This window comes from Elgaria multicarinata, chromosome 1, assembly GCF_023053635.1.
Source record: "Elgaria multicarinata webbii isolate HBS135686 ecotype San Diego chromosome 1, rElgMul1.1.pri, whole genome shotgun sequence".
Classification (NCBI taxonomy): Eukaryota; Metazoa; Chordata; class Lepidosauria; order Squamata; family Anguidae; genus Elgaria; species Elgaria multicarinata.
The window spans coordinates 121,823,332-121,848,234 of record NC_086171.1 but is presented as its reverse complement, the minus strand read 5'-3'; the positions used below and the strand labels follow the sequence as shown (position 1 = coordinate 121,848,234).

At 42.0% G+C, this 24,903-nt stretch overlaps 1 protein-coding gene across 1 annotated transcript; it reads left to right on the top strand.

Annotated features, from left to right (window-relative positions):
• The first annotated feature begins 437 nt into the window (after positions 1 to 437).
• On the top strand, positions 438 to 24,728 carry LOC134402506 (ferric-chelate reductase 1-like). The gene is made up of 13 exons (XM_063132023.1): positions 438 to 507; positions 9,717 to 9,912; positions 10,953 to 11,089; positions 13,759 to 13,847; positions 16,481 to 16,625; positions 17,159 to 17,194; positions 17,781 to 17,816; positions 19,185 to 19,226; positions 19,472 to 19,519; positions 21,057 to 21,098; positions 22,309 to 22,338; positions 22,892 to 22,930; positions 24,720 to 24,728. Exons 2-13 carry the CDS (start codon positions 9,717 to 9,719, stop codon positions 24,726 to 24,728), a joined length of 849 nt encoding a protein of 282 aa, XP_062988093.1. The 5' UTR covers positions 438 to 507.
• Positions 24,729 to 24,903: the final 175 nt, after the last annotated feature.

Sequence of the window (24,903 nt, the reverse complement as noted above, 5' to 3'; positions counted from 1 at the left end):
CAAATAATTCAGCATGGGGAGGATGGGAGTTGTATTCCAATACATCAGGAGGGCACCGGGTTCTAGTTGTTCTTTCACTTCACTGTAATGCATCAGTGACCGTTAGATGCTTAAAACACAAAGAGCTTTTCCATTTGAGATCCCAACAAAACGTTTCAACTCTTGGGTGCTTTGCTTTCTCTTGTCTTAAAAAAATATCTTTCTGGGCTCCTTCCAGTTTCAACCCAGGTAATTTTAAGGTCAGAACAAGCATGACTCACAAACAGTGTGCGAGTGGCTATTGCCACATTTGATGGAGGCTGTTATGTCCTAATTTTTGAGGAGGAGATGCTGAAGTCACTGATTGGTAGATTTCCTTTCCCCACCCCTGCTTGTGATTGGTGGATCCTCCCATCCCTACCTTGCTTTCTTTGCCACTCTTTGCTCAAGTTCTTGCACTCTAGGGCTATTCTTGCTGCACACTGACCACAAGGGTAGTTCTCTGCTGATCAAGACTCAAGAAACAAGGTGTGTTAACTGGAATTAGTGGGATGGAAAGAGATAGGAGATGCAGTTTCACTTGCTGACATTGGTTTCCTATCGCAGTGTAGCTTGCTTAATGGATATTCTGCAGTGATTTCTTTTCCCAAGGGAAGGACTGTGATATCTTAGGAATGGCTGACATTGGATGGAAATCTGGCTGCTTTCTGAACCCTAAAATATATACAGCCAGTTAGGACAGTGTTGAAAATCAAAAGACTAAATCATGAGATAAATTCAATTCAATGGATGTGTGAGGTTTGCTTTGTTGAGTATGATTTTGTTTGGGTATTTTGATTCTCTAAGCATGTATATTGTTATGAAATGCTAAATTACAAGTGGGTGGATTCAGTAGGCTTCTGACAGTGCCATGGCTGAAGGTGAGAAGGTACATAGATCGATCTAAAGGTGTGTGTGTGTGTCATTTTTTGTTTTTAAATTATGTATACATTATGAGTGGCCTTTCAGCCTAAATAGGGCCCCCAAAGCAACTACACTTGTTGAAGTCAAAATGTGGTATGTGTCTCTCATTCATGTTGCTTTAATGTGGACAAAATTAATGTCTGTTTTCTCTCCTCCCCCAATTCTTTCTCTGAGATACCAGATCAATTTATTGCCCTATGGATATCACACATCTCCCCTTGTCCAAAATTTCTTTTCAGGCCTAAAGCAAAAGTTCGAAAAGACTTTTACTTGGAAACATCCTTCACAATGGTGTGCAGGGGATATACTTTGTATCTTTGGGGAGGGGAGAAACTTATTTTTATAGGAGAAGAACACAATAATTTGTGGATTTGTTCCAGCTGTGTTAAGGCCTCGCTTGTTCAAACAGTAGGAAAACCTCAAAATGCATGTGGAGAAATTGCATGGTTAAATACTTCACCATGGGTGGGTGAGTAGGAATCCCAGCCTGCCAAACTAGAATATCAGGAGATATCTCTCTAACGCCTACTTGTGAATGCCCATTGAGAGTGTTTGTTTTATATATGGAGAAACATTCAGTCATGTATACACACACTGGCTGTAATCTGAAATGGTATAGTAGGCTGACCATATGAAAAGGAGGACTGGGCTCCTGTATCTTTAACACTTGTTTAGAAAAGGGGATTTCAGCAGGTGTCATTTCTATGCATGCAGCAACTGGTGAAATTCCCTCTTCATCATAACAGTTAAAGTTGCAGGCACTATACTAGAGTGAGCAGATACAAAAGAGGGCAGGGCTCCTGCAGCTTTAACTGTTGTGATGAAGAGGGAATTTCACCAGGTGCTGCATGCATACAAATGACTCCTGCTGAAATTGCATTTTCTCTAAAACTGTTAAAGATACAGGAGCCCTGTCCTCATTTTCATATGGTCACCCTAGTATACTAACAGTTTTATCACTTATGTGCTATTTGTGAGAACCAATGTTGCCAGATACATGAGAATTCTCACACAGAAACGCCGAATGGGTTATTGTCATATAGCAAATAATTGAGAGAATTCAGGGTTCCTTAGCGGAGCCTTAATTTTGTTAGAGTTGCTAGTTGTGGCCAGCAATTCTCATGAATGAGTGTCAACAGGAGAATGTACTGGGTAGGAGAGAGGACAGACTTATTTTGCTTTACTCCTGTTGATGTGTCAACAACCACAGGTATTTTGAGGTGTAAAGGAGAGTTCTGGCCTTATCTTCCTTCCCCTCCCTAGTTGCTATGCCTTATAGCATCTTAGTGTGGGAGAGGAAATGTTCTTCCTATTTCTTCCTTCCCTATTTGTGTGGGTGAATTGTAAGCCTTGTCAGGTGGCACTTTTGGAGAAATAGAATGTGCTAGAAAAGGCTGCAATTACACGGAAGTATGTGGCGGGAAGGGGGAAACCAACATAACTTTGAATAAGGCTAGACATGGAGGAAATTGATTTTCCTAGGCTTGTTGCTGCCTGAGTTGAAAAGCTGCAGAATGTGGCACCCATGCTACTTCTAAGTATTTTTCTGAGGGGAAGTGGTTTATGGTCCTGCTGTGAGGAAAAAGTGGAGGAGGAAATGAAGGTTGGTGGTTCTTCTTTCTATAAGAGTTCTGAAAGGAAGGGGGGACCTTAAAATATTGAGGCTGTGGGATTATCAATTCCAAATCAATAACCTGACAATAATGTAACTAGGTACATATGTGGGAATATAGGAAGCTGCCTTATACCAAGTGAGACTATTGGTCCATCAAGCCCAGTATTGTCAACCCTGACTGGCTGTGGCTCTCCAGAGTTTCAGGCAGGAGTCTTTCCCAACTCTACCTGGAAATGCTGGCAATTGAACTTGGGGCCTTCTGCATGCAAAACAGATGCTCTACCGCAGGTCTTCTGCCCTTCCCTCTGAGTCCATTGTAGCAAAGACAACCAAAAGGCCTGAGGCGCCTTAAAGACCGCATTTGTTGTAGCATAAGCTTTTGGCATTCATCAGATTGGTGCAGTTGGGAGGTGTGTGGATTTCCGTAGTGTTCAGATTTGCATAGGGGAATGGCTTTTCTTAATATGGAGTCTCTGTTCTATGGGTGGGAGAACCAGCGATATTCAAGATTGCTGAGATTCTCCTAATTCCACCTTGAAGCTCAGATTGCCCTGTTCCCCTTTTTGGTTGTGATCTGTTTTTCTTTTCATGTGAAAATAAATTTTGCAAACATGAATGCAAGTTTGGAAACTGGTACGCTTCCTCCCAAAAATGGTGCTTGTGTTTGTGCTTGCTTTTGGAGGTGTGAACAAGGGAAATTCAAGTAAAAAATGAAATGAAATCCTCACACCTCCTTATTCTGGTCCTGATTTGGTGTTATGGTCTCATTTTATAGAATTCTATAAGGCCAAACTACCATGTCAGTGATTCCTCTCATTCAACTCACATTCATCTCTCTCTCTCTCTCTCTTTGCATCACATTGAGCCAACAGACAATTACTGCTTCCACAATCAAAGTTGGCCTCACCATTAGGTAAGGTGAGGCAGCTGACTGGGACTGGAAGGCAGGGAACGTTGGTGAGTTGTTTGAGGACAGAGCTATGGATGCTATGTAGCTGGCCAGCCCCCTCTAACCTACCTTGCCATCCTCAGGTGTGGTGGAAGATGCTGCCCCATTGCCAGTGTTGAAATAAGAGTCAGCTTTCACTCTGGTTCTCTTATTCATGTGAAATAGGGGAGGAAGGCCATTTTATCCTTCAGCTCAGGCATAAAAATGTCCTGGGCCATCTCTGCCCCCATTCCAGCCCATCACATGGAGGAGCACATGCATATACTGTACAATGCCCCATTTTTCCACAATCACAGGGTAGCTAACAAGCCACAATGCCTTGTTAACCACCCTGCATGTGCTGGTCGCATGTCAGCTAATTTGTATAATAACCCTTGCTACGTGTGGCTTCTCCTGTCTTCTGAACACTAGGTGGGGTGCTTAACAAACCACCTAGAACCTATGACCCTAACCCTAACCCTTTTGTAGGGTTGTAAGATGGCTTTTTAACAACTCCAACAAGCCACCCTGGGTTCAGACGACACAAAAAACCATAGTGGGGTCTTGAAGTAGTAACCTGGGGCTTGTCTACCCAGGCGCTTTTCCCCACAGTAGCTTCGGAGTGGCGGCAGGTTATCTACATGATGCAGCCGCCACTCCGAAACGATCCAGGGGCAATGCCCCAAAGCTCCGCACTAAAAAAAGACAGGGACACCCTTATTTTATTTAAGTAAAATAAAATAAAATTTAAAGGAGGGTTGGAAAACCCACCAGGGAGGGAGCACCCTGTTTCTCCCCCCTTGTCCCACCCTCAGTTAGCTGTAAATTCAATCCTTCACATTTACATCTTAAAACAAAACAAAAAAAGCCATGTCAGTCCCATTTTTCCTTAAAAAAAAAAACCACCCACTAACCTTAGAAGAGGGGGCACGGATGCTCCCAGGCACCCCGTACCTACTGCATGAGTGCTCAGGTGGATGGGCGCAGCGGTGATGGCGGTGCCGGCACCCGGAAAGCCCTCAACCGCACTCCTTCCAATGTAAATGGAAGGAGCGTCAATGCGGCTGTTCCTCACCCCACCGTGCTCATCAAGACAAGGGCCGGGTGCCTGTGGGCTTGCAATCCATCATAGCTAATAAGCCACGGTGGGCTGCAGTGATTATGCAAACTAGGACTGTCCTTTCCCACTCACTTGGCCTGCCAGTCCCTGCATGATCACACAGGGGGATGAAATGTGCAAGCGAAATCCAACACATAGGCTAAAAGCATGCTATTGATGACTGGATTTTCTTAGGGAAATCAATGATAGAATCTTAGACTAAGTGTGTTGGGTCTGATGCACATCAGCATCCCGCTTCCACTTGAACATGCAGGTGCAGCAAAAGCAAGATGTTATGCTGGGTAAGGTATGTGCCCTCACTTTCCTCCATGCAATGGGCTGGATCATAGTAGTGGCATATCCAACCTGGCCCACAATAAGGTCATTTCACACATTACGCAAAGGCAAACTCAGATTTACTCCCAAGTGAATGCTCAGCAGGGAGCTGTAACAATAACAGCTCCCTAATGAACATGTGCCTTTATATTATGCATAATAACATGTGAAGTGGTCCTTCAGCAGATGGGTTGGGGATACTGCTAACTCCTTCACCTTCCAGTTAGGAAGAAAGAGGGAAAGTATGTTCACATTTAGAATTATTTTTAAGCTCACTTCTCCCAAACCAGTCTAGTTTAAGTGCTGCATTTCAGAACAGAATACAGCAGCTCATTACTTATGTTATGAGTCAGCGCGAAAGATCTCAACAACGCAGAGACTAGCTCCTATGAAACCACTGTTTATCACACACTTAATAGAACAGCACCCACATGCTGTACTTAAATTTTAATTAGAGGCAGGCCAAGTCAATATACCCACAGGAGAGTGAATAACCACACCTACCGCACTGATACCTGAATAAAACACATGCGGAGGATTCCAGGTGAACAATTTCCATCCCTTTTCTTTTTCCATTCGGATGAACCTTTGTTTCTTCAAGCATACGATTGCTCACTTCCTTGTATTGATTGTGGCAACTGCAAACCTCTCCTGGGCTGTACCCATGGAGTGAGTCAGTTCTTTCATCATAGCTGATCTTCTCAACTATCTGCTGACGTTGCCACTTGTTGTTGACAGGGCACTGTTGGTTTCTGTTGGCAGTTAAGTTGTGGCATCTCAAATCCAGGGACATCTTTAGCAATCCATAATCTTGTTTGCTGGTGGCTTTGGACTTGCTGAAGGTGATGGTTGGTGGTAGGGGTGTGGGGTGGGGCAGAAGCAAGGCCCAAGTGGCACACACTTCTTATAATATCCGAAATGGGGCTCATAACATGTGCCTGGTCCCATCTAGATTTTGAGCTTGCTGACTCTTTGTGATCAAATCTGGTGGACTTCTTTTTGTTGACTGTCTGGTGTATGATATTTCTGCTGGAAAATAGTGTTCTCCATCACTGCACAATTGCGTGTGTATCCAACACCTTTCCTGGCCACTTCATGGCATGCATCTAATGAAGTAGGTTCTTGCCTATGAAAACTCATGCTGCAATAAATGTAGTAGTCTTTAAGGTGCTACATGTTTCTTGCTTGCACTAGAAATGAATCTGGCAACTCAAAAACACTCATTGGATAGGAAAGCACCCATTTCAAAAAAATGACCCAAAAGTACAGAAATAATAGTGGCATATATCTGCTTTCCCCACAAATTAGAACAGTAGTACAATGTCCCCAATGACTGTTATGTGCAAAAAGGATTAAATGTTGCTTTGTGATTTCATAAGAACCTAAGAAGTGCCATGCTGGATCAGACCAAGAGTCCATCTAGTCCAGCACTCTGTTCACACAGTGGCCAACCAGCCATCAGCCAGGGATGAACAAGCAGGACATGGTGCAACAGCACCCTCCCATCCCATGTTCCCCAGCAACTGGTGCACACAGGCTTACTGCCTCGGATACTGGAAATAGCACATAGCCATCAGGGCCAGTAGCCATTGATAGCCTTCTCCTCCAGGAATTTATTCAATCCCCCTTTAAAGCCATCCAAATTGGTGGCCATCACTATATCTTGTGGTAGTGAATTCCATAATTTAACTATGCACTGTGTGAAGAAGTACTTCCTTTTATTTGTCCTGAATCATCCTGCCCCTCAAAAGTTCAATGGTAGAACCCTGCACAGATATTTCACCTGGGATTGTTTAGTTGTGATATTTATCGGTGAATATATTAAAATCCCTCAGCAGTTCATAATATTGAAATACATTTAGATATAATATTAAAAACACAAAATGAAAAACACGACATTAAAACAACTGCAGTAAAAACTGTTTGAGGAGCAGCAAAATGGAGTAGCATGATTCATTTATGGGGTGGGTGTGTCTTTTTGTGCCATGTGGATAGTGAGGGGGGTATTGACCCAGAGTTCAGTCAAGGAGCCTTGGGCAGGCAGTCTTGTAGAGCTGTAATGAGTGAGTGAATTACTGAGTGCTCCCAGGGTACTTAATGAGAGCTCCAGAAATTGTGTGGATGTACCCATAGGGAATCTACCCTAGGTTTCAGCTAAAATGTATCAGTTTATGGAACGGAGTGAATTCCCCCCCCACACACACACACACTTTAAAAAAAAAAAAGACAGCATGATGTCATATCATGGCAGTATTTTTTTTAATATGCTGACCACAAAATCTTTTGTTATAGAAATAATGGAAGATCCAAGTAAATGTTTTCTCTTCCAGAAGGGAAGGCCTCACAATTGTAACCATAGAGGTTGTAAGAAAATCAAACTCTTTTCTACACTGGTCTTCTGTCATTTATAACGTATCTACAGAACTTTCTACCTTATCTTTTTCTCAAATCTTTGTCTAGGTGTCCTTTCCCCACCACCTCCCATATCCTGAATCACATTCAATGAAGAGTTAACTTGGGAATTTAACAATGGCTTTCCAAAGATGCCTGTAAAAAGATGCCTTCGTGTAAAATTCCATGAAAGAGTCCGTCACTGGCTCAAAGTCACCCAGTGAGCTTCTTGACCCAGTAGAGACTTGAATCTGGTGTCCCCAGTCTAAATCGAACGCTCTATCCATTATGCCACTGTCTCTCTGTTTGTACTTTCCTTGGTCGCTACTGTGGTCAGTCATTCTCCCTTTCCAGCTGAGAACATTTTAAAATACTAAAACTGATATGCTATCTGTTCCTGCAATTCCTGCTTCACGCTGCATCCCCCTGTGCCTTCTGAAAGTTGTACTAGTGAGCTGGGCGCGGGGGGGGGGGGGAACGATTTCTGGAGCGACATGAGAGGCAACACAAGGAGCTGCAAGGGGAAGGAGCAGTCAGCAAAGATTGCCTCCCCATCTCCTTCCTCCAGTAGGGAGCCTAGGCTGGATCCCACTGCATTCCATGAACGGAAACCCTTCTGTTCACAGAATGGCTAATCTGGATCCAACCCAATGGCTTTTTGTGCAACACCTTCATCACTCATGCTTTCCAGTCTTTCATGACTTCTTAACCTTCCTCTACAATCCAAAAATATGGAATGACACAGCCAGTTATTCTCCATTTTGAATTTTAAGATAGTTTAGTGTCAATGGAGTAAAAAATGTCTAAGACCATTTTCACACCTGAGACTAAACAGTCCATTGAGGCCCTTGCATGCCATTTGTGCCAAATGCGGAGGTTGTTAACACAGGATAGAATGTGGGAGAGAAATCAGATGCCTGTTCTGGCCAATGTGATTCATGTTACATGCAGATTTCAGGACAAACCAATTTGAACATCATGGGTGAAAACGCCCTTGGACACCACCTTCAATCCAGATAGTCACTTCTGGCATGTTGCACTAGAGTTTGCATATAGATGAGCCATGTGAAATATGATTGAGGAGCACAAAGTTTTGTTATCACTGTATAATAGGAGTGGCCGCTGGCCAACCTGCAGCATAGATGCCACAACTGGTACAGGCAGAGAGAATTTGTGACACTAATGAACAGAAGCAGAAGGACCTGTAGACCTGGCTATAGCTGAAATTCATGCCTTCATTCCTACCTGTGCTAATGTTTAGAAGGTCACTCCATGGTTTTTTTTCCCTAGCAGTTGTAGCATACTAGAACCTGGAGCATTTCTGATCCAGATTTTATTTAGGATTCAAGCTTCCTCTCTCTATAAAGCTAGACCTAGTCAGGCAGCCATGAAAGGTTCTAGTAGTAGGTCTCAGTTTAAGTACCTGTTTGACATCACAGTTGTTGTAATAAAGCCAATGTCTGAGTTCAGACAACACGATAACCAGTGGTGGTTTAAATAGTTAACAGTTGTTTATTTAACCCACCATGGATTATCGTGTTGTGTGGAGGGAGTTTTTTAACCAACAGTTGGTTATTTGGCCAAAATAACCAATACAAATAACCAATGCTGTGCCGAGTTGGCTATTTGAACCACCATTGTTTATCATGTTGTGTGGAGGGCACCATTGGTTATTTCATCAGCCATAGAGTCACAAGGCAAGAGTGGTCAAAATGGTAGCTGCCACTCTAGCCCAGCTGGCAGGATTGATTTTCGGCAGCAATGGCTGATGGGATACTAGTGGGAGGACTGAGGGGGAGAGAGGGTGGGGGATGAAGGCGTCAACTCAGCATGGACTAATAGTCAACTCAACACTGAACCTAATCTACACCACTATTGATTATTATCATGTTGTGAGGGGAGTACCCACTAGATAAACAACTGTCGAGTTGATTATTGCCCCACCGTTGACTATTGTGTTTCCAGAATGCAGACATATTCTCCTTAGACAATTTCTCTGCAATTTCTGGATCCCTGAAGAATCTTCCATTAGCCTTTTATTACTGCCAACTTTTCAAGTGCACAAACTAAAGGCCAAATCACCTTGGCACATGATGGACTATGCATGTACTGTAGTAGACCTAAAGATGTGAAGGTCCGGTGGAGGGGGTGGAATGGGGAAAATAGAGAGGGGGGAAACAGTTTTTTCCTCATTTTTACCCAAGTTTTCCAAAGATTCTTGGGGGGAAATTTTGTTTTGTTTTTCCCATTCCCCACTGTTGGCCAGAGTGGCATCATCTTATCCTTTGGGCAAAAAAAATTATTCACCACTATCAGTGCTGTATCACTTTTGTTTGCTACGCTATCAGCAGTGTAGTCACTAAAGTTCTATTCCCCTGTTTTCTTGTTGTTTGTTTCTCCCTCAGATGAAGAGATATCACTTCTTTGCATTTCTGCTCTGTGGGGTCTTCATGTCAAGAGGCCTCAGCCTTCCAGTCAGAAATTTTTCAATAGATTGTGGAACTTTGGTGCCGGACGATCCAGTTGCACCACAGGAATCTGAATCACCCTATAACATTTATTTCCCGCTGGAGGAATATGACCCAGGGAGTCAAATAAAAGGTACATTGCATATATTTCTTCTCTTTATCTACCTTTCCATAGCTCAGTATAACATATTTCATCAGACCAACTTCTTCTAGCAAAGCGGACTATGGGCTGGAATCCAGTGTAGTGCTTAGTGGAGAAAATAGTGATTCTGTTTGGCAAAAAAGGCAGATTATGGCATGGACTTCAACTCCCAGAAGCCCCTGGAAGCCTAGCCAATGGAGTTCCGTCCATGCTGGAGGAGGGGAGGAGGGAAGTGCTCCTTGTAATTCTTCCCTCCCTGTGATTCCTGAAAAGCTGCTCTGGGGGCCTTGCAAAGTACCATGAGAGGTACTGCAATCCACAAAGATTGCCTCCCCACTGGCTTTCTCCAGTGGGGAATCTCCACTGGAATCTGGTTCCTTGTGTGAATGAAAGGAGCTCTTCCGTCCATGGAACAGCCAATCTGGATCCAACTGTATCACTTCAATTCACTGGAAGACTCCTTCATCTTGGTGATTTTACAACCAGAGCATACAAAATGAAGGGTGGGCAGAAAGTAACTCTCCAGATGGTTTGGACACCAACTCCCAGTATTCCTAACCATTGGCCAGGCTGGCAGGGGCTTCTGGGAGTTGTCATCCAGATCTACCTTTGCCCATTTGTGCTTTAAATGACTCCCCGTGGTGCCTATATCCACATGGCTATGGGGCGGTATAGAAATGCAATAAATAAATAAATAAATAAATAAATAAATGGAAGCGACTGATATGCAGTTGCACACCATCTGGATCAAAGGATTTTCTCCATGCCATCATTTGTCATTTTTGCCAGAATGGGATTCTGAACATGTAGCTGGGCATGCTATCTCTAATTTCAAAACTGTAAAATACATTGGATAATCTCATATTCCACACTTAAAAGGAATGTCAGGGATTTAGCTGCAGTAATTAAAAATGCCCCATTACTGAACTAGAGGGTGAACTGAAACGTCAGGAAATATGTTTTTCCAGTACTATTGAAACACAGTACACAAAGTATAACACTTATGATTCTCATGATGTCTATTTCTCCAGTGAGCATAGAAGGACCATCAGATGCTGGATTTAAATGGTTTATGCTACAGGCCCGAGACGTTGATGAAAATGTCCCTGTTGGTTCATTTCAAATCACAGATCCAAATACGCAGACCTATGACTGTTACAACATGTCGGTATGTGTTTATTGATTCAGTTTGGTTATTTAACATGCTTGAATTAGTTATTCTTTCTGGAATAAATCTTTTAGTACATTAGATGAGAAACTGCATGACAGAGATTTCTTATCATTCTGGGGGGAAACCCTGTCTGAATTCTTTTTAAGCCTAGAAATTATGATTTTGTTAAAGACGAAAAAATGGGAACAAGCAAAATTATAATTTCTAGGGGAATTCAAGCAGAGCTGGTCCCCCACCCAATATTACATCGTAATTTTTGCTGTCAGCTCATCATAGAATCCCTATTGAATGAGATTATCTGAAGGAGTCCAATATGAGATGAACTCAATTGTCACTGCATCATTAGCAAACATTTTTTTTCATTGCATGCATGTAAATAAAAAAAACCAAACCTATGGTGACCATACAGTCCATCATGCCTTTCACTCCCTCAGACCAACCAGTCTGTTCTACTGCACCATAGTGAAACCAGACTCCTGAAGAGAGTTTCGGCTATTAGGCGGTATAAAAATGCATTAAATAAATTAATTAATTAAGGGGAGACATCCTTTGATTTAATCCTGGCATCCAGAATCTGGTGGAAAATGTTAATATTATTAAACTGCATGGGAACAATGACTACAATGTTATAGGACTCTATATGAAAGTGGTACTTTTAAAGTGTACTAGTTGGAGCAGAAACAGTGTATGAGTTTGTGTCTTGGGCTTCTTCTGGCATGGTCAGTTGTCCATGTGAACCAAGAGTGCAGCATAGAATTATCTGCAGCATTGCAAGAAGTTCTGGATAGGCTGGAGTGCTGGGCTGAAAACAATAGAATGAAATGTAATAGGGATAAGTGCCAAGTTCTACATTTAGGAAATAGAAACCAAATGCAGTTACAAGATGGGGGATACTTGGCTCAGCAATACTACAAATGAGAAGGATCTTGGAATTGTTGTAGATCGCAAGCTGAATATGAGCCAACAGTGTGATATGGCTGCAAGAAAGGCAAATGCTATTTTGGGCTGCATTAATAGAAGTATAGCTTCCAAATCATGTGAGCTACTGGTTCCTCTCTATTCAGCCCTGGTTAGGCCTCATCTAGAGTATTGCGTCTAGTTCTGGGCTCCACACTTCAAGAAGGACGCAGACAAGCTGGAGCGTGTTCAGAGGAGGGCAACCAGGATGATCAGGGGTCTGGAAACAAAGCCCTATGAAGAGAGACTGAAAGAACTGGGCATGTTTAGCCTGGAGAAGAGAAGATTGAGGGGAGACATGATAGCACTCTTCAAATACTTAAAAGGTTGTCACACAGAGGAGGGCCAGGATCTCTTTTCGATCCTCCCAGAGTGCAAGACACGGAATAATGGACTCAAGTTAAAGGAAGCCAGATTTGAGCTGGACATCAGGAAAAACTTCCTGACTGTTAGAGCAGAACAACAATGGAATCAGTTACCTAGGGAGGTTGTGGTGGGCTCTCCCACACTAGAGGCCTTCAAGAGGCAGCTGGACAACCATCTGTCAGGGATGCTTTAGCGTGGATTCCTGCATTGAGCAGGGTGTTGGACTCGATGGCCTTGTAGGCCCCTTCCAACTCTGCTATTCTATGATTCTATGATAGTCTCAGTTCACATGGGGCTTATCTGCCTTGCCCTAGGATGGAGAAATAAGTAGTCTTCGTCAATGGAATAAACATGTTTTGACACGAAAAGAAGTAAAGCAATACTCTGAGCTTCTACAGAAAACACAACTGGAATATTTTTAGTATGTGCTAGTGATGCAGAAAACCATGTTTGAGTAGATATTCAAGGGGATGTGGGAGGGATTTGCCATGCTTGTGAATGACCTGCTTTCCTTTTATTAGAACCAGCCTGAATGGGGTTTTTTTACCCCCAGTGTTGCTTGCATTTAAAGGAGCAACATGAATAAATGTCCTAATCTACACCACGCAGGATATAGCACTCTGAAAGTGGTATGAAAATGGTACATAAAAGGCAGGAGCCACTCTACTGCTTTACAGTGGTATTGAACTGCACTGACAACTGTTGGGGTCCATTGACACATACCATATACTGCTTTCATACCATTATATCCTGCTTGGTGTGGCTCCTGTCTTTTATATACTGCTTTCATACTGCTTTCATAGTGCAATATCCTGCTTGGTGTAGATTAGACCTAAGAGAGCAATCCTATGCTTGCTGGATGAGCATGCCATGGACCATAGGATACTTCGGATTTCCCCCCTCTGAGCTTGGAGATAACTCTTCAACCTCGGAAAGGGGAGTCAGAGATCCACCGCTGCTGCCCACCATTGCAGCCAGCACGGTGAAAACTTAAGCTTCAGAGAGGGGTGAAAGGGGGCATTAAAGTGGGTGGGGAGGAGACCAGAAAAGCCAGGATACGAATTATCCTGAGCCTCCTCCAGCCTCCTTCCCTTCCCCTCCAAAGCACCCATCCATCACTAGACGGGCTGAAAAGTCCATCTGGTGAAAACAGCATAGAATGGAGGATGGGGAGGCAAAGATTGCCTCTACCAATCCTCCCACACTGATGGCTTCAGCCTGGCAGAGCGTAGGAGTCTCAGAACTCTCCCAAGTTCAGAGGCTTCTGTGCAGTGAGGGAGCCATTGATAAAAATGCGTCCTAAATGCTGTATCATATTCACATATCTATCTTTATTTTTTCAGAATTCAGCATTAATTCACCACGGCTCGGATGAGAAGTACAATGTAACATCTCTTTGGGTTTCACCTGAAGCCAAAAAGGTTCAGTTTGTGTAAGTATATATTATAAAAGCTTGATTTTGATTTTGACTTTCTGTTTTCTTAGGATAATGGGCAGTATCCAATGCTGTCGCACCTCTAGTACAAATGATTTTGTGATAGCATAAACCAGTGCTAGAGCAATGACATAAGCACTTGCTAGGCAAAGGGAAAAAGTAGTGATTTGCCACCAAAATTTGGATGCAAATTGCACCAGTGAAATTCACTGGCAAATCACTGCTTTTTCCCTTTGCCTAGCAAAAGCTAAGGATGTTGAACTAGCATTGGTTTATGCTAGCGCAATATAGTTAGCACTGTCACTATGACACCAGATATTACCCAATGCTTTAATCCTAAAAATTTCTGTGATTTCCATAAACATCCCTGATTATTTTTCACTCTAGCCAGGCATTTTAGATTTAGATTTTATATCATTGTGTTGCCCACAGTAAGAATTGTTGTTTCAATAGTCCTCTGCAAAGTGATCCTTCTGTTTTATAGTTGTGGTTCATTATTTACATACTTCATGAGTTGCTTTGAGAAATCATCTCTTTTTCTCTCTTGTTTTGTTTGGTGGCCACTGTTCTGACAGTAAAATGGAAGTGTGGAGTTTCATATTTGTATGATTTGGCTTATAAGAAGCTGCCTTATAATGAATCAGAACCTTGGTCCATCTAGCCCATGATTGTTGACTCTGACTGGCAGCGTCTCTCCAGGATTCTTTCCTAGGCCTACCTTGAAATGGCAGGGATTGAACCTGGCATCTTCTGCATGCAAAGCTTGTGCTCTACCACTAAGCCATGGCCCACATCCTGTGCAGCTGTGCAGCTTGTCTCAGGGAGCAAGGATGGAAAATATATGTGGCTAGAACCTGGGCAAGCCATAGCCAACCAGAGTAGACAGTACTGGAATAGATGGGCCAATGGTCTGAGTCAATATAAGTCAGTTTCATATGTTCACTAAACTGCTCTCCAGCAGCTTCTGCACCTTTCCTGCTGCCTGAAATCTTTGGTTGAAAGAGGTATGGTTGAAGAGGTATGGTTGAAGAGGTATTGGTTGAAAGAGGTATCTCTCATCTCACACTATTGCCCCGCTCGTGCTCTTTGCTCCTCTAATGCCATGTTTCTCACCTGCCCAAGGGTCTCTACTTCCCTTGCTCGGCTTCGTCCATTTTCTTCTGCTACCCCTTACGCCTGGAACGCTCTTCCAGAACATTTGCAAACTACAAGTTCAATCGCAGCTTTTAAAGCTCAGCTAAAAACTTTTCTTTTTTCTAAAGCTTTTAAAACTTGATTTTGATCTGACTTTTATACTGTTAGTTTTACTCGGATGATCCCGGGATAAACCTTAGGTCTAGCTAAGGCCTTAGACTTAGAGCGTCATCAGATGAGTGTTTTATTGCACACTCGCTACTTCCCAGTTATGGATGTGTGCATGTCCTGTTTGGTGCATTCTCTTCCCCTTCTTATTGTTTTATTATGATTTTATTAGAATGTAAGCCTATGCGGCAGGGTTTTGTTATTTTATTGTTTCACTCTGTACAACACCATGTACATTGATGGTGCTATATAAAATAATAATAATAATAATAACAACAACAACAACAACAACAACAACAGAGTGACACTAGTGCAGGTGTGGGCAATGTGTGGCTCTCTAGATGTTTTGGTCTACAACGCCCAGCATCCTTGAGCGTTGGCTATGCTGGCTAGTGCCTATATCTGCACTAGTGGATCAGTTTAGAAAGGACAAGCAGTAGCAAATACATAGAGAACATCTTTCCTAACATTTAAGCTGATGAAGGATGAGGCTGAATGTTAGAGATTTGGCGAGTGACCATAGTGGCAAAGGTTGCATATTGCTGCTGCATACTGAACAAGAGCTTCAAGGGCTAGTGACTTTGTCACTGTATGAGCAGATATTGATTAGTAGAAAGAATGGCATGGTGAAGAAAGAATAACACGGAGAAGTGTAATCAGATATGTAGGTGGAATAATATCAGGATTGAGTAATAATATATCAGGATACTGTAATAGCTAGAGAAAGTACTAGAAAAGGGGAGGAAGTAAAAGGCAAGGGAGCAGCATTTAGATTCATGGATTTTATCACATAACTAGCTTGAATCATGCAGACCGTCTGCACGCTTGTACTTTATTGCTCATTATCATACTTTTCCAGCTTTTCCACAAGGACCCGGAAAAGCCATGTGCGAGGCCGACTGGGAGTCCATTGAACTCCCCCACCTCCTAGCCACTCCCCCGGTTCCCTCCAAGTCACTTCCCCCCACTTGCCTGCCCTCTGACCTATGGGACATATTTGAGGCCTGTGTGCATGCTGGCAAGCCACCCAGCCTCTTCTCAGACCTCCACTCCCAACTGTGTTTCTAAAACCCATTGCTTAGCCACACAAAGTTCTTCTCATAGCTCGGAACCTCCAGCATACAAAGTTCTTCACTTAGCTTGGAACCTCCAGCGTGTCATAGCTCAGAACCTTCATGCCACAGATCACCTTAGCATTTTAGATTGTTTGCATGATGTCTTGTGATATGATAATTCTGAAGAGTTTTGTTGAATAAAATATAAATTACAAATACAAGGAACACTATAATCTAAAATAGGGCCCATTAACAATTGCGTTATCTTTCCAGGGCAACAATTTTTCAAAATCCTGAAACATTCTGGGTTGTGATTCCTGACGTAGTCCTCTTGCCTAAAGGTTACAATGAGACTGCAAATTATACTGAAGTTGTTGATAGGTCCAAGGAAGCCAGTGCTCCAAGAAGTAGGAAGAAGGTTTGTTGAAATCACTTGGTCTTAATGTTTTATATATTATTACCTTCCGCTTTTAATTTTATGGGAAGAATTTAACCAAAACTCAGCATTTTTAAGTCCCATGCATTAAAACAGAAAAAGTATATTCTTATTAAGTATTAAGGATATGTTAGCTCTTGCATTGAACCTAATAGAACTTTGAAGTGTTTAATTTTGACTGGATCAGTTCCTATGAGCTTAAAAGTGTTCACATGGCATATGAACACTTTTCATATATAAATACTATAATTCTCCATGCATTTCTGTACTGAGATATACAACCCACATGTTGGTGTACACAGGTACACAACCACACAAAAGGTTAATATGAATTGTGTTGTACACAGGATGAGCAATGGCAGGCAGTGCACTGCATGTATCCCTGATTCAGATTCTCTCCATATGTGATTGTTTAGTGAAGTGCACTGATTCTATGTCAAAGACATGATTCAGCATAAGTAAACTGTAACACAAGCCGTCGTCATAAAACATTACCTCTTTTCTTTTCTTTACAGTCTTCACGTATTACCGTAAACGTAAACTGTGGCCCGGTAAGAATCCCTATTTCCCAATATATCCCTTATTTACACAACTGCTTTTTATTATTTGCGTGGCAAATTTGAGATTTAAACTCTTATTCTCCATAATGAAGACAGTGCTCCTCTCCTCTGCCAGGTAGATTCCTGAGCTGGCTCAAGAAACTGGCACAAGTTGCATCTTTTATGATGCTGGCACCTTTGCCTATATCTTTCATAATACAGTGGGAGAGAAAAAAGAGAGGCTTGGCATGTTCAGAGATGTGGAGAAACAGGAAGTGTGGGTGACCTCCCAATCCCTGTTTCCACAGTTCTTTGTAATGCCAAACAGAACTTTCACATCTCCCCATGGTAAGATGTGCAATCTTCTGATGCAAAGGGCACCATGCACATCTCAGTTGAAAGGAGATGCAACAGTTCTGTTCCAGACATTATGAAGAATGGTAGGACTTTGTTGACCGTTCACCTGCATCTCCTAATGTCGGGAACATCTCTGAAGAGAAACCAGACTGCTCACAATATTCTGGCACTTCCCTGAACTTGAAATTGTACCATATTTACACAATTCCTTAAAACTCAATAGCCTTTTTATTACTTTCAGGGTGGCTCTGGATCAAGCAGCAGTGAATGTGCCAAGGTGAGCACTCATTTTTCAAAATATACTATACAAATGACAACATTAGCACATTTGCTTTAGATTATTTCCTTTGTTCCTCCTTACTTTCTATAGCTTTCCTTTCCTTGTGAACTTTGATGCAACCCCCACATGTGTGGAATACTACTACTGATAATTGTTGTTATCATGAAATACATATTTTGGGTTGCATCATGCAAAAAGCTCCATCCAACGAGCATTTTATTGCACGCTCGTTACTGGGCACTCATGGAGTTTGCTCAGGTCCCTCACATGACGTCATGTGCCTCCCGCATGCCTTCCACCCCTTCTGGCCTTCCTTGCGCGACAAAAAAAGCCCTCATTAAGTCCAATGTTTTTTTAAACTCGGAATTGCTGCTCTCTCCTGGTATGTGTAGGAGAAGCAGTGCCATTAGAGCAGCGGACTGAATGGGCCTCATGCTCGTTGTGTACTTCCTCTTTTGAAAGAAGAAGTAACTTGAGGAAGGGAAACACGAGCAGAGAAGTGAGGTAGGGAGCGGGTTAACCTGGTGATGGAGCTTTTAGACTGATGGATCGTCCCTGGGTCATTCCTGCCTGCTCCCGGGATCCCCTGTGTGTCATTTACATGAACAGGGATGACCCCGGGACGATCCCGGGATAAACCTTCGGTCTAGCTAAGGCCTTAGATTTAGAGCATCATCAGATGAGTGTTTTATTGCACACTCGCTACTTCCCAGTTATGGATGTGTGCATGTCCTTTAGGTGACAACATCCACTTCCCACATGTCTCTCGGTCCTTGTTTTTCCATTGCAAAATAGACCCCTTTTAATTCCTCTTTTTAAAACAAAAAACAAAACAAAAACCAGAATGTGCTGCCATTTCCTGCTGTGTGCAGGAAAAGCGGCACTATTGTGAAACAGCACCAGGAGGCCATAGTGACAGTAGGGAAATGCAAAAACCCACCAGTCTGATGACACTCTAAGCCTGGATCCAACCCATTATTATTTCCCTTAGAGCAATCTGTCATACAGTTCCTATCACTTCTGTTTCTTACTACGTGCTCTGCTGCAGCAAATATTTATTTTTTAAGATTGCAAACTGTTACGATGAGAAAAGAAAATCCATAGATTCCTTCATTTCTATCACGTTGTGCCCGCCCCACCCTGACCCCACAAAAAAACAAAAACAAAATATGGTATCTTAGGAAAGTGCTAAAAGTAAATACCTGGTTAGCGCAACATTTGGCCCTCTAGCGGTTTAGAGCAGAAGAATTAAGTAAAACAAAATTCATGCTATCAAGAAGGGGCTGGACATGGAGACTATGAAAATGCTGTTATTTAATATGTGCCTTTTGATAAACAAATAGTTTCATTTTGGTTTCATTGCAGAGTTCAACATTTCCCTCTCAAAGTGGTAGCAGCCAAGGCCAGGTAAGATCAACTTGTCCCAAGATGCCTCTAGTTTAGTAGCCCCATTTAGCATACCTTTAAGTAAAGGCCCAATAACCCCAAATTTATAAATTTGTTTTGTTGACACAAGACTATAGATTTCCATCACTTGGATCACACCCCCTATGAGGAAAGCAACTCCCCTATGAGGGAAGGGTCCACTGCAGTTGTCTTTGTATTAAATAAAGTATTTGACAAAGAAATAACCTGTCTTTACTTTCTTCCAGAGAATTGTAGTTTACCAAGGAGGTGTCACAAGCAGCGGATGCATTGGTGTAAGCATGCACTTCCCCATATTCTTTGAGATCTTTGTCCCCTCTCAATTATTATTCTTTAAATTAGGTAGCAATGAGAGAGTTTTGCTATGTGTATAACTTCAACAATATTCTTGCATATACTGGCCTCAGGATTCAGAAACCAGAGCTGTGCCAGTGTTTTCATACCTGCACAGGCCTCCCATCACTTTCTTTCTAAACTTAATTAATATGCTGCTATTGGCATATCAGACTCTAAGTAGTTTGAACCTCTGCTGTTTTGAGATTTCCTTCTCCCCAGTGTTCCAGGAGCACTAACTGTAATGTACCAATTTAATGCTTTGTAAGGGACATAGAGAAGTGTTCTCAGTTGTTGCCTGACAACTGCAGAATTCCCTTTCCCTAGTGCAGGGGTGGGCAATTTATGGCCCTCTAGATGTTGGGCCTACAACTCCCATGAGTCCTTGCCTGCATAGCCAATGGCGGGAGATGACGGGAGTTGTATTCCAAAGCATCTGGAGGGCCACAAATTGCCCACCCCTGCCCTAGGGGATCACCACAAAACGTACTTTCAGATGGATGACTCCTAGTGCTACCAAGGAGAAGGGTTTATGCAGCCATACTGTTTTCTGCGGTAAGAAAAATTATGGAAGAAGCAGTGTGAACATATAGGCATGTTTAAAATAGAAGATGACAATGCCTGGACCCCACCCTCACCCTGTAAACTTCCATGCACAATAAAAGCCTAATCTCTAAGCGCTCCAAATCCTTTAAAAACCTCCTCATTGGCTTTTATTCACTGGTGTCAGCAGGAGTTGAGAATTTTATTACTGTGCCATTGATTGGTGTTGTCAAACACAGACGTTATCTAGTTTTGAGTACTAGGGTTGAGACGGGGCATAAATTGAATGTATATATAAATAAATTATCTTTCCCATCACGTATTCCCTATTAGGTACACAGTAGGTCTAAATTTATATTGTGACAAGTGGTCAGCCCTATAATATGGATCTACTATGTTATTGAAGGAGAAAGTTTCTAAGGTTGGCTAGACTGCTTTCATCATCACTAAGTTATGATAACCAGCTCATCGAGCACTAGAAGATGACCTCAGGCATTATACCTAAGCATCAACAGATGATATGGAAGTGTCTTGTTCATGTTGTCTAATGGCCAACTGGGAATTTGTGTTATTTCCCAACATAGAAAATCACACTTTTCCAATTGTGTGTGTATCTCTTATACCTTTCTCATATATCCTTCATTGGTTTTCCAATGTATGTCAGCAGGGATAGCTCTTAGATGGTTAAGTTTAACCTAGTTTTTCTCTTTCTAGAGAAAAATTAATAACTGATCCGCAAAATAAAAATTTATTAGCAAAATGTGAACCTAGCATTTTCCAGATGCAACACAAAAAATAAGAAAATAATGTGTGTGACCCCTTTTCCTGTTATTTCTGATATTTCTTTTCAGATAACGGTATATTGTTGTGCCGTAAATTGTTTTTAATAGGGAAAACCAAACAAAATATCCAATTAGTTCTCTGTTTTCCATACAGGGTGGAACTGCTAGTGTCTACAACAAGTATCGCTGCTTTGATGTAAGCATTCTTCTGGGGGGGTGGGGTTTGTGGGGTATTTTTGGATGGAGCTAATAACTGTGGAGCAGAATTCTGCTCACAGAATGTGGTTTTCCTGCCCACTCCTCTCCACTGCAACCCCTTGTGCCCCCTGAAATCTGATCCTCAAACTTGGAGGGCTCTCAAGAATCGTGTGGATACGGTGTACCCAAGGGTATAAGAATTTCCCATGTATTTTCCAATAAAAAGTGGTGCAGGGAAGCAGTCTTAAGTACTCTGGGTGTTACAATCCATTGGATTTCATTGGGGAACATTTATCTTAAGAGAGAGATATTTATTATGGCAGTAGAAAAATACCTCACACAAACTGTTAGCTTTTAGCAGCAAAAGTTTTACCTAAGGTTTTGCCTTGACAGTTAATGTCACTTTTCTAGTAATCTGACTTCCTAACATACATCTTCTGATATCACAGACATATTTTTGTTTGTGGGGGCATTTTGCCACCTCATGATACATTGGAACATTATTTGGGTTAGTAAAATGCCACTACAAACATATCCACTGCATCAGGGTTAAAAAGCACATTCCATTGTATTTTCAGAATTAACTCATTTGAATCTCCAGTGGCCAAGAGTAAATCTAAATTAGTTTTTCTCCAAGAATTTCTCCATAGTCTAGATTAGGAATGGGGCACTTGTGGCCTTCCAGATGCTGCTGTACTCCAACTCCCATCAACCCAAACAAGCAGGGCCAGTGGTCAGAGTTTATGGGAGTTGTAAATCAACAACATCAGAAGGGCCACAGGCTCCCAACTTTTGGCCTAGATGTTTCAATTACTTGTCCATTGACTTCAAAATGTTCCCTGATAAATGCCCCTTTCCTGGGTTCTTAAGCTCTACTTAAACATGCAGCGGCAGATAGGTTTCATTTTGTTATGTAAAAAATGTGCTGAAATGTGTGCCATTAATAAAATTGTAATGGAGCTTTGTTTGGTTTGCCGCCGGGATTAGACGCTGTCAGCAGCAGTACTTATGGACAGGTGAGGGATTAGTAATCATCTGTGGTGACAAAGGTTTTTAAAATATTAAATAAGCCTAATAGAAAGAGGTAGGAGTGGCAGGGGGACGTCGTCTTAAGGGAGATAGGAACTGCTCTCTGATGCCTTCTGCCCAATTAGTTTCACGCAAGTGAAAAAATATATATAAATACCTGCTTTTTGTTTCCATTACAGCCTGTTTCAGGCGTTTCGAATAAAGGAAAGGTATGTACTTTTCCTGAACTTACAACACTGAAGTCCAATGAAAAACCATCATGCCAGCAAACACCATTGGCTTTGCCTTAGCGATAACTAATGTTCGTGGTAATGCCAAGTCGGATTTTGCCCAATGTATTTGTTTCAAGTTCATTACTTTGCTTTTCCTTCTCACTTTCTGGTGATCGTCTATGTGTCAGTAATTTGAGTTAAATATGAGTTTCTGAATATGATGGCCATTTTCTAGGCTTTCTTTTCTTTGTTGGCCATTTTCTAGGCTTTCTTTACTTTCTCATTATTATTATTATTATTATTATTATTATCATTGTTATTATTTATTTATTTATATATATAGCACCATCAATGTACATGGTGCTGTACAGAGTAAAACAATTCTTTCTCACATTTCTCTTTACATACATTCCACATGTTCCCAAACAAAATGATAAAAGCAGAGAGAGAGAACAAATTAATAATAATAATAATAATAATAATAATAATAATGAAATACTGTCTTTTGAATTCAACAAAATCAACTTTTAATTAATTAATTTTTTTGCAGGTCATAGTGTATCCTCACAGCGAGCCATTCCCACCTGAGGTAAGTTCTTTTTAAAAATTATTAGTTCATTCTTTCAAACTTTGTGTATTGAAGCATTTATTAATGTGAAAAAACACAGTGATGAACGTTTAAATAGAAGTTGCCTATTACGTGGCTCTTTGCAATCTTGTTAGACAGATACACTTTTATTACAAGAAACATTATCTGGCGGCTTAATAAGGCATTTCTGTTTTCTTTACAGCGCAAAACATACACATCGGTAAGGATCTTTCAGGTTTTTTGTTTTGTCCTAAGCCACCTCTTAAGCCAATTCACACAAGAAATTTTCCAGTCCTGAAATTGTTTCTGCAAGTGATTTTCATGTGTGAGTACCTGAGGAACTGTAACATACAACTACATTGTACTTATATATCTGCTACGTTTTCTGGTAAGTAGAAACAATGGGCTTTTCTACAAGAGGCTGTTATTGTGCACTCATCATTCCCTACTTATGGTTGTTTACTGATTCTTTAGATGACATTGGAACCCTCCAGTTTGGGACCCTCCAGTTTCATTTCTGTGTCTGACCAGCACTTCTGGCAAAACATTTTAGAGCAGGGAAAATATGGTATTCAGCTGTGAAAGCAAAAGAAAGTGAGATTTCCTTTTCTGTTTTCGCACTATTCTACTATACCACAGGAGTGGAAAAGCAAGAAAGGAAATGCTCTCTGTATAGTGCTCGGATCTCAGTTCTGTGACAAAACCGAAAGCAGATACAGTGGATTAACAGTCTCATGTAGAAAAGCTCAATATTATTCTATGACTGTAAAATGCAATGTGCGAATCAGCCTTAACTATAGACTGGTTCACAGTCCTCCTGCTGTATAAGCTTTACTGTAGGTGAGAGTGGATCATTGTGGTTCAGACTGCATATTGAACATCTCCATACTTACAAGCCCATACATACTATTCATCTGCCACAAAAAAGAGCTTGTTGGATAACATGGATGAGAATGTACAAAGACCAGGATGCTCATATGTACTAACACTTGCACTGCATTGTAGTTAGAATCTGCACACCAGCCTGCGTCAACCATTCTTTTTCAGTGGCAAACTTTTTACCTGCATACTTCCCCTCCTCTCCTCCTGCTGTCATTTCATTCTGTTGCCCTTGGCATGGCTAGTCTAAGGGCATGGCTAGACGGGGCGATATCCCGGGGATCGTCCCTGTGCGTCCACATGACGCACAGGGGATCCCGGGAGCTGGGAGGGATGATCCCTCCATTTCCCTGTGATATGGCCCTACACTTCTATCCTGGTTTTTCCCGTGGTCTCGGGATTTGTGGGCCGCCGTTCTGGTTTCATCCTCGAGTAACTTCAAGGAGCTGGCTCTGTGCCCATCAGGGTTGGGGTGGGAAGAACGGGAATAATTTAAAAAACAAACACCTTTTCGCTTGAGCGCTCATTCCCCCCCCCCCCACAAAAAAAATCCAAAATGGCGGGCCCGTCATCCTCCGGGGACCTCGCACACCACATGTAGACTGAGGGGGAGGATTTCGCGATCACCATATCATGAGATCCTCCCCCTCCACCCCCCTGGTCAAGACATGCCCTAAGAGTAGCAGATCTAGAATGAAAATCTAGATTAGTAATTGCAGGCACAGACTGGGTGTTTTAAGTGCTATAGGTTAAACTAAAGCTCAAAACTCTGTCTTGCACACTTTAAAGCAATCCACCCAGCCATGCTTCTACCACAACGCTGGAGCAAGCATAGACAGCGAATGTGCCGTGCTTTCCTCACTGTGGAGAAAAAAGTTGGGAATGAGTCCCCCACTTTTTTTCTTTGCAGCTTTGCTGAAAAGCCCTGCGATGTCCGCAAGGTGGCTGCTGCATTGTATAATCAACATGGCGCCACTACACACACACCCAGGGGCTTTCTGTGCATATAGACAGGCTGAAGGAAAAAATGTTAGGCATTCCAATCATGGGACTCCCACATCACCTCTTGTTCGGCTCTTAAAAGAACTCTGGTG